This window comes from Meles meles, chromosome 9 (assembly GCF_922984935.1).
Source record: "Meles meles chromosome 9, mMelMel3.1 paternal haplotype, whole genome shotgun sequence".
NCBI classification, from domain to species: Eukaryota; Metazoa; Chordata; class Mammalia; order Carnivora; family Mustelidae; genus Meles; species Meles meles.
In genome coordinates this window covers 88,663,730-88,679,556 of record NC_060074.1, presented here as the reverse complement: position 1 = coordinate 88,679,556, position 15,827 = coordinate 88,663,730, and the positions used below count along the sequence as shown (strand labels likewise).

The 15,827-nt window shown below is 33.9% G+C and overlaps 1 protein-coding gene across 1 annotated transcript in view; it reads left to right on the top strand.

The window, feature by feature from the left end:
- The window catches only part of KYNU (kynureninase), a 110,893-nt gene that overhangs the window by 82,487 nt on the left and 12,579 nt on the right, over positions 1 to 15,827 (top strand). Inside the window, exon 12 of the mRNA XM_046017984.1 lies at positions 15,704 to 15,756. Coding sequence (XP_045873940.1) covers positions 15,704 to 15,756 — 53 coding nt within the window. The remainder of the gene's footprint in view (positions 1 to 15,703; positions 15,757 to 15,827) is intronic.

Here is a 15,827-nt window from a genome sequence, read left to right as displayed (position 1 = left end):
TCCTATGCTCCATATGGTGGGGTCTTAAAATGAATTTAACTTTCCCTTAGATTTTTTGTGATGTATTTTGTGCTTGAATGAATTTTTTTAAATCACCATTTCTTTATTTGACTATAAACAATCCCCATTCCGTCTATAAAGAATTCAAGGTGCGATATACGAACAATATGCTTTTCCGAGTTTACTAAATTAGATGCCTCAGTCAGTGCTCTTTGATGAAAAGGAATTGATTACAGAGATTATTAAAAAAGAGAAAGTAAAAAGATATGTATAGAAAAGTTTTCAAGAAAAATATTGTACATTTCTGACAACTCAGAAACCTAAGTGCATTTTTTAAGTAATCTGGGGGATAACTGCTTTTATAGAATCTCTGATTGATTAAAAAAAATATATACCCCAGGTGATTTTTGCATTTGCTTGTGAATATTCTTGATCATAAGGGTTTAAATGTACATTTATGTTTCAACAACTAACACTTGTATTATTTTAGACTATTTATCAAGTGTCTTGAAACCTCAGTATCCTTATTTGTATAGTGAGGATAGTAATAGTATCTAAATCATAGGATTATTTTATAAAAATCAAGCAATTGCTTAGCAATTAACTGAGCTCATAATGAAAGCTCAGTTAACATTTGTTTCTGTTGCTTTCAAAAGTAGTAAACAATTGGGACGCCTGGGTGGCTCAGTGCATTGGGCCTCTGCCTTCGGCTCAGGTCATGGTCCCGGGGTCCTGGAATAGAGCCCCGCATTGGGCTCTCTGCTCAGCGGGGAGCCTGCTTCTCCCTCTATCTCTCTGCCTCCCTCTCTGGCTACTTGTGATCTTTGTCAAATAAATAAATACAATCTTTTAAAAAAAAGTATTAAACAATTACAAACAATATTAAACAATTACAGGAACTTATATCAGGAAAAACACATGCATCCCTAAGTTAAACTTGTTGGACCATTTGTAGGTGTTTACTTTTTATTATTATTATTATCATTTTTAGATTTTATTTATTTATTTGACAGAAAGAGAGAGAGGAGGCAGGGAGAACATAAGAGGGAGAGCGGGTAGCAGGCTCCTTGCCAACCAGAGAGTCCCAACACCCAACATGGGACTCCATCCCAGGACCCTGGGATCATGACCTGAGCTGAAGGTAGATGCTTAACTGACTGAGCCACCCAGGTGCCCCTTGATAGACCGTTTTTACAGGACTAGTTGAGGAGTCAGTCATCTGGATTCACACTGCTCACATTGTTCAATTGGAAGATCATATGAGGGAAAGACTTTATCTCATACATATTATTTTGGTAAATAGAATTCTTTTATCATTTTATTTAAATTAACAATTTTTTTCAAAAGTTTAATCTAGTTAGTAGGGTAAGAGTTAGAGTAGCATAGGCTCTTCTATTAAAAACATATCATTGATGTTGTTTTTCATGAAAATATTGAATAACCTGAAAAATGTCAGACATTAAAGAAGAAATATCAATACTTTCTTATTTCACAAGGGGTTATGGGTAAAAATAAGTTTTAATAAGAAAAATGTCATTCTTTTGTTGTAATATCCCATTTGAATGATTAAATTTCTTTTTATCAAGTGAAAGTGTACAGCAATTAATTTTAGACAGTTGCAATCATTTCCCCAAGAACTAACATTTAGAATTTAATTAAGATTAAAAATAGATATACCCCCATTATTAAAAGAACATGGTAATTATTAATACTTTGTATCAGAATAAAGATGCAAAGGAAGAAAAGCAGCATATGAAAAATCAGTGATGGTTTGAAACAGTTCACAACTAATGGCCTCAGGACTTTGTCAACTTTACTCTAACTTCATTAAACCATTGACGTTACCCATGTCTATTTTAGCTCCTGCTCTGGGTGTCTCAGCTTCTACTTGCCTATTGGCTTGTTAAGATACTCTGAACCTTGTTCTTCAACTTCCTTCTGCTGATGCCATCTCAACCACAGGTTCTTGCTTTGGGTCAGGGTTCCTGCTTATATATACTGAGCAGGATATGGGCTTACTTAGTTATGTTCCTTTGGGTAATCACTCAACCTTTGTAAGCCTTTTCTCAAAAGGAAGTGTGGAAATAATACCTACCTCAGAGTGTTATTGCAAAGGTTAAGTGAAATGACATGAAACTGTCATGCCCATTTCCCAGCCAACATGTTTTGGTTTGCTCCTTTTTTTGTTAAAAGTTTATTGTGCAAAACTCAGCTAAACCTTGTCTTTTGAATAAGATTTCCTGTTGGCATAAGAACACTAATTTGATTAGCTACACCACTCTGAAAGGTAGTGTGGGCTTATATAACTTCCACTCAGGAGTGATGTAGGTGCCGGGGCCAAGGGTGATGAATGGGGAACAGTTAGAATCTCCAGTGGGGTCCAGAGGCTTGTGCCCTTCATACTAAGCCCTTACATAGCAAAATATAATTTCTTCAGTAAGCAAATGCAAAAGAAGCATATCATCATTAAGTAATGAGACAGACCACTTAGAAACAATCATAATATCATTTTTGAACTTTCTCAGATATGAAGTTAAAATGCTTTTTATAGATTCAGTAAATAGAGTGTCAAACATGATGCCCTGGCCTCAGTTATGGAATCAGTTTTGGTTTTTTTTCCCCTAAGAACACATTTTTCCCTTCATGTAGTCACTTGTTTCTTTCACATTTAGGTTATGAACATGTCATCAGTACTTGCAAGCACAACCTATCATTCCTCCTGTGATACCATGTTCGCACACTGGGTCTTTGATGTTGCTCTCAGATACTCCCAGCAACCACCATAACTCATGCTATTGAATTTTTAATATCACTCCACAAACAAAAATGACAATACCTAGTCCTTTAGCAAACACACAAGAATGAAAGAAAGGTTCCTAAATAGGAAAAACATATTGAAAGGTTCTCCCAATTTTTATTTTGATCCCATTGAACAGGACTGGAAAAAAGACACGTTGCCCTTGACTTTCATGACCTGTCTCATAGACACTATATTTGCCTTCAGATTTTTAAAAATGAAAATGCAAAGAGATAAATTCTGAATGTTTCCATAGAAAGCATTTTGTGTGATATGTTATGTTTTGATACGTAACTACAGAAGAAACGATTCTCTAACAAACTAACATTTTTCTTACCTTTCAAATGGTAAAAAAAAAAAAAAATGAAATAGTCAGTGCCTCTGTTCTAAAGGATGGGAAATGGTTCTAATTCATTCAGGCTAGCTTCTTCCCTAATTCCCCCTTTTTCTGCAAATATAATCTGAGCCTCAGTGAGAGTGAGTCCCCTCAGTATCTACGACAATTCTAAACTGCTAAAAGAACGGGCTTTCAATAAATACACATCACAGAAAGCATAAGGACCTCGCATAAACAAGTACTTTATATAGTGGTTTTGCTTTCCCAGCCAATTTAACTCACTAATATAGCTCAATTATGTGCTCAAATTAAGATAGGTTCTGATTCTGATATTTAACATAAAACATTTCAGGAGGCACCTGGGTAGCTCAGTCAGTTAAGTGTCTGCCTTCAGCTCAAGCCATGATCTCAGGGTCCTAGGATTGAGCCCCATATCTGGATCTCTGCTCAGCAGAGAGCTTGCTTCTCCCTCTCCCACTGCCACTCCCCACCTACTCATGCTCTCTCTTCCTCTCTCACTTGCTCACTCTCTTAAATAAATAAATCTTAAAATCTTAAAACAAAAAATTTCAGAACTTTTGTTAAGTATACTTTTAATTTTGTTATTGATTATAGTTACCATCAGAAATTTGAAAATTCTTTTAACAGTTTATAATTTATTTTTTCAGCGTAACAGTGTTCATTGTTTTTGCACAACACCCAGTGCTCCATGCAACATGTGCCCTCCCTAATACCCACCACCTGGTTCCCCAACCTCCCACTGCCGCCCCTTCAAAACCCCCAGGTTGTTTCTCAGAGTCCATAGTCTCTCATGGTTCGCCTCGGGGGGTTATGGACATTGGGGAGGGTATGTGCTATCGTGAGTGCTGTGAAGTATGTAAACCTGGTGATTCACAGACCTGTACCCCTGGGGATAAAAATACATTATATGTTTATAAAAAAAAAAAAAAGGATGAATACCCAACTTTTGTAGCAACATGGGCGGGACTGGAGGTGATTGTGCTGAGTGAAATAAGTCAAGCAGAGAGAGTCAAGTATCATATGGTTTCACTTATTTGTGGAGCATAACAAATGACATGGAGGACATTGGGATATGGAGAGCAGAAGGATGTTGGGAGAAATTTGAAAATTCTTTAAAGTTATATATGTAAATATTATCAGGTCATAAATTTTGGTGAGTAAATAACTATTTTAATTTTTTAAAAGATCTTATTTATGTGACAGAGACACAATGAGAGAGGGAACAAGTAAATAAATAATCTTTAAGAATAAAAAATCAATTCATTTAAGATTGAATGGCATAGTACAAGAAGAAAAAATAAGAGTGGACAGTGGAGGTGGGAGGAAATGAGCCCACATAGTCTGTGTGTGTTGGGGGTGGAGGACACACCACCTATTGGGGACATCATGCGAAATACTCAGTGAGCCGGACAGAATGAATTGGTATGTGATGATGATTCACAGCGTCAATGTGTACAGCTGAAAATCTGACCAATTTTCCGATGCTAGAGATTTCGTGACCAGTGACTAAAGAAGAGTAACCTCCTGACACTCTTAAACTTTCTCATGTTCCTGGAGGCACAGTGACATATTAAATGTAAGTTTAGGTATTTGTTCATTTACATATGTGTAGAATATTCCTTCTTACTTCCTAAGTAGGTTTCCCCCACTGTTTTCTTTATTTTGTTTTGTTTATGAGATAAAAATTGGCAATATGTAGGTTCACTGAAATATAATCATAGATTTTTGAGCACATAAATGAGACCATTTAAAATATCTCCCTTCTGGGTGCCTGGGTGGCTCAGTGGTTTAAGCGTCTGCCTTCGGCTCAGGTCATGATCTCAGGTCCTGGGATCGAGCCCCGCATCGGGCTCTCTGCTCAGCAGGGAGTCTGCTTCCTCCTCTCTCTCTGCCTGCCTCTCTGCCTACTTGTGATCTTTGTCTATCAAATAAATAAATAAAATCTTTAAAAAAAATAAAATAAAAAAAATAAAATATCTCCCTTTAAAACAATACATTTTGGGATGGACTGGAATAGATCATATAAAATTGGAAATTCAGATTTTAGTAATAGTGAATAGTGTCATTGAGATAGAATGTCAACTTCAGACAATGAGAAATTCATCAGTGAACTCTGAACTAAACTCGGTGGCTTGAATTGAATTTAGTGTAATGCCGTCTAAGTGGTCTTGTGAAAACTGAGGCATTGCCTTTCCTATTTTCTGCATTGTGAAATATATCCTGTCCTCTTTACTTCTTCTCTTTAGACCATTCAAACAAAACCTGTCGTTCAGCTGTAAGTCTAAATGCCAACCTGTTGTGGAATATATTGTGCTCTCAAAACTTACTGTATTGAAATATTTTGGCAAATGAACTTTTTAAAAAGATTGGTTTATTTATTTGAGACACAGAGAGCACAGTCGAGCACAGGGGTCAGGAGAGGCAGCAGGTGAGGGAGGAGGAGAATCTCAAGCCGGGAGCCTGCCTTGCGCCTTGACCCCAAGACCCTGACTGAGATCATGACTTGAGCCAAAATCAAGAGTCAGCCCCTCAACCGACTGAGCCAGCCAGGTGCTCCTGGCAAGTGAACTTTTAAAAATAAAGCTTGCCCTGAAGCTTTTAAAAATAAAAGCAGGCATCTATGCAGGTAAAATATTAAGTTCATTACCATCATGTGAAATACCACAGTTAATGATTGTTTCAGTTGAAATATGTTTTTCACAACTGAGGCAAAATCTTAGCTGCAGCCATAATTAAAATTCTGTTGTGTCATTGATACATCTTTCAGTATGTGAATACGTCATTTAGAAAAATAACCTCCTTATATTTAATAGGATTATTATGTTATTCTTTTCTTCTACTGTACAACATAAGTTGAGGCTTTTCTCCATGTGTATGGATTTCATAATCATTTTGAGAAAAATCTCAGGTATTTTGTTATGAGTCTTTTAAATCAAGGCTTAATGCTTCTCGAAGTATATATCCATTATGATAAACTTCAGAATTTCATATAAACAATTGTATTATAAAATTTATTTTCTCTTCAGTTTATCCTGTGAATGGAGTTCAAACTGTTGTTAAGTGAGCTAATATTTACATTAGATTTGAGAAAGTTCTGCCTTGTATTCTAACCACTAGAAATAATAACTTCAGATAATGATCCTTTTACAGTTTGGTTCCTGTTTTTAAATGAGGGATTTTAAAAGTGGAAAGAAAAGCAAGTTTTTAAAATGTTGAATAAATTTCAGGTAATACCTCTTCAGTACATTATGGTTACATCTCAAATGGTGGGGATAATTGTCCATTGTATAACATGGAGTAGTCTGCCTTTGGAAAGTCCCTCGACTCCCAAAGAACCTTGTCCTCTCATAGCTCTGGTCTTGCACATGCTACTTTGACCATCTGGAAGGGTCCTTCCTCTTTTGCCAAAATATTCTTTCTTCTACTCAGCTTCCTCTGCAAAGTCTCCCTACCATCACCACGCTGGTTCAGCTGCCTTAATCAATGCTTCACTTACTTACTGCTTAATCACACATCATATCACCCTCCTTACATACACTCATCTACAAGTAGTGAGAGGCAAGTCCCTGATCTGATCAGCTTACGTTCTAATTGGGGGAGAAAAATAAAAATCAGCAAGTATTCAGTACACACGGAAGATACTCTACATTCTATTCTACACCTTCTGTTTGCTTCATGTCTCTTACAATCATTCCCATTTCAGGACATGGGAGTCTTCCTCGTCCACTTTTAATTTAACAATTACATGACATTTTATTACATAGATTTACCATGATTTATGAAACCAACCTAATATTGAAGGAATTTTAGGTTCTTTTCAATCTTCAACTGTTGCTAAAAAGGATGTGGTGACTATTGCACTATTCACCTCATACCTGTACAAGTTTCGGTGAATAAATTCCCAGAAGTAAATTTGTTAGGTTGGAAGGTATATGTATTTGTAACTTTTATAGCTGTTATTCATTTGTTCTCTGGGGGGGTGCATCAGTTTACACCCCACAATAATATGAGTTACTCATCACCCATGTTAATACCAGGAGAATGTATAATCTGTTTTAAATGTTCGTCAATCTAAGAGGCCAACGGTGGTATCTCAGTGTAGTTTTAATTTGTATTTTTCTTATCTTTAGTAAACGGAGGGGTATTTTTCACATTTAAGAGGCATTTTCCTTTTCTATGTGATCAATTCAGATCTTCTGGTCATTTTTCTTGGGTTATTTTTTATATTATTGGCCTCTAGATATTTCTAAGATATTATTTCTAATCTAATTCTAAGATAATATTTCTAGATATTTCTAAGAGGATTAACTAACCTTGTGACATGAGTTACAAATGATTTTTTTTAAACAGATTGTTGTTTGATAGAATTTTCTCTTATGATTCATTAGTCTATGGAGATAATCCAATGACTTTCTCTTTAGCTTTTTAAATGTAGCAAATTGTATATTAATTGATTTGTTAACACAGTACCATGTTGTTTTTATTCTGAAGTTTTGTAACGTAGTAATATTTTTTAGAAATATTCAACTTCATTGCTTTTCTTACTATGATTTTTTTTTTCCATACAGCATTAGCATTGGCTTATCTAGTATCCAGTTAAAAAATAAAATAAAATCTTTTGGGTTTTTTTTTTTTTTTTGCTGGGATCATCTAAATCTGCACATTAACTTGAGGAACATTATTTTTTTTTTCTTTTTGTGGATTATTATTCAAATCTTTCTTGCTGTTCAGATTCAAGAGTGTTTTAAACTTTACCTTGTGTAGGCCTGGAACATTTCTTGGTACTGTATTCATTTGTTGCCATTTTAAATTTTGGATATTTATTTCTCATATTAACTTTGTGCCAAACTACCATATTAAATAATATTTTTGTTCATACTGGTACAAAATCCTATAATTTGAAAGTAGCCATACTTTACTTACTCATTTCCAATTTTTATAACTGAAAAGTCAGTATTTTTTATTGTAAAGATTTTATTTATTTGAGAGAAAGAGGAGGATTTTTTTTATTGTAAAAATTGTATTTATTTATTTGACAGAAGAGGGAGGGAAGAGCAGAGGGAGAGGGAGAAACAGACTCCCCGCTGAGTGGGGAAACCAATGCAGATCCCAGGACCTTGAGATCATGACCTGAACTGAGGGCCAGACACCACCCAGGCATCCCAGCAAAATCTTTGTATTAATTGAAAGCATGTTTAGTGCTCTCCATTAAGTGCAAATTTGCCTTTTAGGCTGACAAAAATATATTTTATTGCAATAAATGTTGTCTTACTACTATTTTGTTTCATTTTAATTTTCTTTTAATTAATAGCAGTTGCAGAATTTTGAAAATATCTTTTAGCTTCTATAGGATGATCCTATGATTGTCTTTTTGGTTTTATTAATATGATAAATTGCATATTAATAAATTTGCTAATATAAAACTGTTTTTGCATTTAAAATAAACCACACTCTTCATAACACATTATTTTAATGAGTTTGAATCTGTTTATGATTTTTGTATTAATATTCTTAAGTCAGATTTGCTTGTGCTTTTTTTTTTAATGTATGCAGTTCTGACCTGGTTTGATATTAATGTTATGTTTGTTCCCCAAAAAGTGTGACTTTTTCCTATACTCCTCTCTTTCTTTTTTTTTCTTTTTCTTTTTTCTTTCTTTCTTTTTTCTTTACTTTTTTTTTTTCTATTTGTTCTGTTTTTTTATGCTCTGAAGTAGTTTAAATAACCTTGGAATTATTTACTCTGAAAAGTGGCAGAATTTCCCTGTGTGATCACCTTCTTTTAGGAATTTTAGGTATTTGAGAGGTTTCTTTATTTCTTTTATTAAAACCTACAGGCTTGGGGCACCTGGATGGCTCAGTGGGTTAAAGCCTCTGCCTTCGGCTCAGGTCATGATCCCAGGGTCCTGGGATCCAGCCCCACATCGGGCTCTCTGCTCCGCGGGGAGCCTGCTTCCTCCTCTCTCTCTGCCTGCCTCTCCACCTAGTTGTGATTTCTCTCTGTCAAATAAAAAAAAAATAAAAAAAAAATAAACCTACAGGCTTTGATTTTTTTTTTTCCTTGCTGGAATTAGTTGGGATAAATAAATTCACCTAGAAAATTATCCATTTTAATTTTAGGCTTTAAAACTGACTTTACAGGTGCCTGGATGGTTTAGTCAGTTAAGCATCTACCTTCCACTCAGGTCATGATCCTGGTGTTCTTGGATCAAGACCATGTTTGGGCTCCTGCTCAGTGGGGAGCCTCCTCCTGCCTCTGCCCTTCCCCTGCTCATGCTCGCTCTCTGTTGCCCTCCCTGTCTCACTTTCTGTCAAATAAATAAATAAATCTTAAAAATAAAAGATAAAATAAAATCAAACTGATTTTAGCAGTCTATTATGATGCTCTTTCTTTTCCCTATTTTGTGTTTATTCCGCCCCGTAATTTTTTTTATTTTTATAGCTACACTTGTCTTGTGTTTTCTCAATTCATTGATATCTTTCACTCTCACCAAAATGGATTTTTTATTTATATATCATTGTAACTTACTTTATGTTTTCTAACCAATAATTCCAGCTTTTATCTTTATTCATTGTGTATTATAGCTTTATTTCAGTTTATTTTCTTCTGTGTGACTTTTTAATCTTATTATTGATTTATTTGCTTTCATTTAAAAAATGTTTTCTATTCATCTGACATCCAAAGCTGTGAATTTTTCTCTATGCACTATTCTAGCAATACCCAAAGATACTGATCTATAGTGTTTTTATTATTTTTAAAGAAATTCTACCATTTCAGTTTGATCATAAAAATAATTTGAGATGACTTCCCAAGTAACTGAGTAATTTTTAACTTACCAAGTAATTGAGTCTTCTTGTTTTTGTTTTTGTTTTTTTTAGTTTCTTAATAATTGCTAATTTTATTGGATTGTAACCAGAAGACATAGTCAGCAATATATCCACTTTGGAAATATCACATTATTTTGTAGTTAATTTTAGTCAGTATTTTATGAGCACTTTTCAAAAAGCTACAATCTTTATTTCGGGATAAGCATTCAACATCATTTAGATTTACCTCTTACTTGATATTTTGTTTACTTGATTTATCTCTTAAATAGAAATTCATAATTGTTTTGTCTTATTGTGATTATATTCATCAGCATTATAAAATGCCCTTCAAACCATTTAATTCTTTTTGGTCTGAATTTCATCTTGTCTGATGTAAAGATTGCACCCACCCATGCTTTACTTTCGCATTTGCCATTTACATCTATGCTCACCCTTTTAGTGTGTTTTTTTTCTGAATCACTCATTTAAACAGATTCTCTTTGATTTATTGTTTGATGGCTGTGTCTGGTCTTAATTCAGTGCCACTCAGAGTCATTTTTTCTGTTTTTAGATCTTCTTAGTCTTCGCACACGAGACACGTTTTGCTTTTTTGTTCATTGCTTTTCAGCAAATAGTTCTGATATTTTGTATTTTTAAAGATCTTTTAAATAAATTAACATGCAGTGTATTATTTGTTTCAGGAGTGCTGGTCTGTGATTCATCAGTCTTACAAGTCACAGCGCTCACCATAGTGCATACCCTACCCAATGTTCATATTTTAGTAAAAAATTGTAATCTTTCCTGTTTTCTTCAATTAGTTCCCTTCCACAAGCAATAAAAGATTTAGCAGGTGTCCTTTCTTTCTGCCCAAATTCCTGTCAGCCCGTGGCTTAGTCTGTTTTGACTTTCTTGGTGTTTAGTGATATTCTTAGATCTGATTTACTTCTGTTATTTGATTTATCAAGTTTAAGTATAGGTGATCAATGAAATTACTTTATTACCCCCATTTCGCCAGTTATCCACTTTCACATTGTCATACAACATCCTCTTTCATTATGTTTTGTCACCTTCATTCTACATTTCTTTAATCCTAGTCCTATAATTAAATGCATTCAATAGTCACCACATACCTTTTGTCATAATGTCCTCAGGCATCTCTTGGCTGACTTAAGATTTTTATGAAGAATTCATGGGATCAAAGAGGCACAGGCACTCCGATGTTTATAGCAGCATTATTAACAATAGCCGAACTATGGGAGGAGCCCAGATGTCTATTGACTGATGAGTGGATAAAGATGTGGTGTGTGTCTGTGTATGTATATGTATGTATGGAATATTACTCAGCCATCAAAAAGAATCAAATCTTACCATTTGCAACAACGTAGATGGAACTAGAGTGTATTATACTAAACAAAATATGTCAGTCTGAGAAAGACAAAGGCCATATGATTTTACTCATGTGGAATTTAAGAAACAAAGCAGATGAACATATGGGAAGGAAAAAAAGAGGGAAGCAACCATAAAAGACTCAGCAATAGAGAACAAATTGAGGGTGGGGATGGGCTAAAGGGGTGATGGGCATTAAGGAGTGCCCTTCTTATAATGAACACTGGGTGTTACATATATGCGATGAACCACTAAATTCTACTCCTGAAACCAGTATCATATTATATGCTAACTTACTGGAATTGAAATAAAAATTTGAAACAAAAAATCAAAACAGAGAAGGAAAGAATTCATGGCAAAATACTAGCTGATCTCTTGCTTGATCAACACCAGTAATCTTTATACAATTTGGCTTATCCACACATAATATTCATGCATTATGTTTTTTTCTATGGTGGGGGATATTATATAGATATTTTTACAGTATCTTCTTCATTGAATGGTTGCATTTGATAAATTTGAGACAAATCTAATGTTTTTTTTTTCCCTTTATTCTGTCCTCACTATTTTTGCCTGGAATCCCATTTTTTTTCTTCGTGTTTAAAATCCAATAACCTTAACAAATTTTAAATAAAATAAATAAAACCACTCTTGATTAATCCTCCTCAATTCACTCAGTGTTGCATTTTTTTCAGTATACCTGATTCAAGTCATTTTTTATTCAGTCATCTTGAATTACAACTTCTTTAAAAAAGTTTTTTGTGTTTTTTAAATTTTTTTGCTTGTCTTTGGAAATTCATTTTGGCTATGACATATGACATATCTTTGTTTATTATAACCGCTTATTATAACATTCTCTCTTGACTCTTTTAAATCCTTTTTCTTTCTTTCTTCCTTTGTTTTTTGTTTTTTTTTTTTTGTTTTTTTTTGGTTTATTTTTTCTCACAGCTGTCCTCTGACCCTGGTGTTTTTTCTAGTTTCCTAACTTCCTTGCATTCTTCCCAAACTCTTTATTTCTTCTATGTATTTTATTTTTCTTTCCTGATTTTTTCTTGATTTCTGCAAGTTTGTGTTCATCCCTCCTGCTGTCAAGCTATATCAGTTCTATTCCTGCGTTTCTACTGGGGTAGTTTTGCATTGTATGAAATATTACTTCATTAAGTTTCTGTTGCTTAATTTACTTAACTCCTTGCTTTTTATGTTCCATCAGCTTTCTGGCAACCTTTTCCTGGTGAATGTTTTTTGTGTGTGTGTGTGTGTGTGTGTGTGTGTGTGTGTGTGTGTGTAGATTTCTCTACTTTTACATTTTTCTTGTAAATCTTTGTGACTGCAGTTGCCAGTTCTCTCTTTCAGGGGTCTTCACTGAATGAATTTTCTTGGATCGGCAATCTGGGGAGATACCTGAACTGGAAGGGGAAAGAGACCGAGTAGCCTTTCAACTATCTCATTCTCTGACTACTTCAACTGTTAGGGCTCCTCTTGTTTCTTTATATAAAAATGTCTTTTCTTTTTTAATATAGCAACCGTTCTGAAAATGATCCTGCTCACCCCTGTATTTTACTTAGGAATTTATCAAGGGGGTAGCTTTTGAAATTAAAATAAGAAAATGTGTCCTTCTCTTCAGAAAGTAGAGGAACTTCCTGGAAATTTCCTGGAACCTCCTCAAGTGTTACATCACTTGGACTTCCGTGGCTCTGCCCTGATTCTTTTCTTCTGTTGCTCCTACACAGTTTCTACCCATGTAAGCATTTCAGCCAGAGAAACTGTGGTCTTGGGGTAGGTGGGGAGGGTTGTTTGATAGGTTTTGAGAATGAATCACTTGAAATGAGAAAAGAAACACCAAAACTAAGGTTTGGAAGTTATGCTTGGACTAATAGGCTATGAATTTTTCCCTTCAAGAAAAGGGAAGCCATGTGATACTTTAAAGGGTAAAAGCATTAGTTATCTATAATCAACTTTTGCTAACTAATTCTAGATATAAAATTTATATATATAGATAGAAAAATATATGTATGTGTATATGTATATATAGAAATATATATGTATGTGTATATATATATTCAGAGTGTACAAAATAAGCTAATTTTTAGAATTAAAGTTTGAACTAATGAATATGGGTTATAAAATTTTAGTTATAGATTTTTTTCTGATGCAACAACAATACATGCTCTCTAGAAAATTCTGATATAAGAATAAAACAAAAGATTTTAACATTTTGACCAGAGTTAAATATAAATGCATTACGTTTTATTGGCTTTTTCTTATTTTTATTCTAAAATTGGAATAATATTCTAAATATTGTGATCTCCATTTTATCCTTTTTGAATATATATTCTTTTAAATAAGATTTTCATAATGGCTTCAGTAGTATTCCATTTTATGAAAGTAGTATAATTCATTTTATCAGCTATTGATGTTGTAAATAGTATTGTACTCGTGTCCTAGTACATAAATCTTAAGGTATTCTGAATACTGCAATCCAAATAGTCTTTTGAATAAATTGGAAAGAGTAAAAGTCCTGGGACAGGAAGTTACAAATATTTTTCATATAAATTCTCAAACTGTACTCGTGATAGGTTTTTTTACTTATTATTCTCATGATCAGACAAAGTACTCATGAGACTCCTAAGTGGCTCAGTCGGTGAAGTCTCTGCCTTCAGCTCAGGTCATGATCCCAAGGTCCTGGGATTGAATCACACGTCAGGCTCCCTGTTTAGCAGGGAGTCTGTTTCTCCCTCCCCCCTGCTTATGCCCTCTCTTCCTGACAAATAAATAAATAAAATATCAAAAAAAGAAAAAAAAAAGACAAAGGACTCATTTCTTTTTCTTTGAATCTTTGATGAAAATAGGCCTCATTTTTTTTTTTGATTTTGCCAATTTGATACATGAAGTATGGTCTCATTTTTATGATGCTTCACACTTTAAAAATTATTCCTGAGATTGAGCCTTTTTTTTCTGAATTTGTGGGACATTTACATTTCTCCTTTTGTAATGGCTGGGTAGCTTCAGGGGCATTGCCCCTTCTCTGATGAAAAACTGGGTGAAAACTCATAGGTGCCAAGTAACAGTCTTCTCCCCATCATTGGTTTGTTTATTGTGTCTGTCTTTTCAACATAGTATTTTAAATATTTAGGTCTATCAATATTTGCCTCTGTATTTCTTTTGATTTTATAGTCAGAAATTTTTCTTTTCAAAACCACATAAATATGTGAATATCTTTTCTTTATCCTTGCATTTTTTGCAATGTGACAGTTATAACTTACTAAATTTTTACAGGATCTGAAAACTGCTCTTATATTTTTTCATTTCTTAAAAAAAGATTTTATATATTTATTGGAGAGCACAAGAGAGCACATGAGAGCAGGGAGAGGGGCAGAGAGAGCGGGAGAGGCAGAGAAGCTCAAGCTGACTCTGCACTGAGAGTGAAACCCAACCGGGGGCTTAATCTCATAATCCCAAGATCATGACACAGCCAAACCTAGGAGTCTTAACTGACTGAGCCACCCAGGCACCCTTGTTTTTATATTTTCTGTCATGTTCCATTGGCCTCCTTGATGCTGCAATCACTGGTCCTGTGCACATTAATTTCATTACTCTTAAAGCATGCTAATAGTATGAGATACAACATACTCACCATTAGAGTCTTCTGTTTCAAAATTTATTATTTTCACTCACACATTCTACATAAACTGAAAAATATTTTGCCCAATTCTAACAAAGTGCCTTTGAATTTTTTATTTTGGCAGCATTAAAGCCAAAAATTTCTTTAGACAGAACATAGTACCAGAAATATTGAGTTCCTATTTCTCAAATTTTATATTTTTAAGTTATAATTATTTTCCTCTAATATGCACACACATTTATATGACTTCATGCTATTTATTTATTAATCTCACTAAAATATGACATGAATCAATTTCCTTAGGAGGCTATTCAAAAATTGTTGCACTATTATATAGGTTATTCTAACACCATTTCTCATTAGGGAGCCTATTGTGAAAAATATATTATTGCATTAATTGCTTTTTCTTTTTGACCTTACACATTCATTTTAAAATCAAAATATAAGGTCAACATTTTGTTCATTTTAAATAAGAAAAAGATCCTTAAATACAGATTTTCAGATGATTTAACATCACAAAAATGATATAACTAGTAATAAGAATAAAATTGATTTTTATCCTCATTCTTGATAAGGTTATAAATATTAATTGCCCAAGGTATCATCTAACATGTATATGCTTAAATATTTGATGACTTGCATTACAAATGGTTTTGGTATGCAGGCCCCAGATTCCTGTGTTAATTGCAGTTATTTTTGTAGATCAAAATATCTGATGTTGTTATTTATGTTTTAGGTTAGTGGGATGGTTTGGCCATGAACTCAGCACCCGATTTAAAATGGATAACAGTAAGTGTTTTCAGTTTCACTTCCCAAGTCATTTCATTTTACCTTTATTCAATTTTCATCAGTCTTCATAT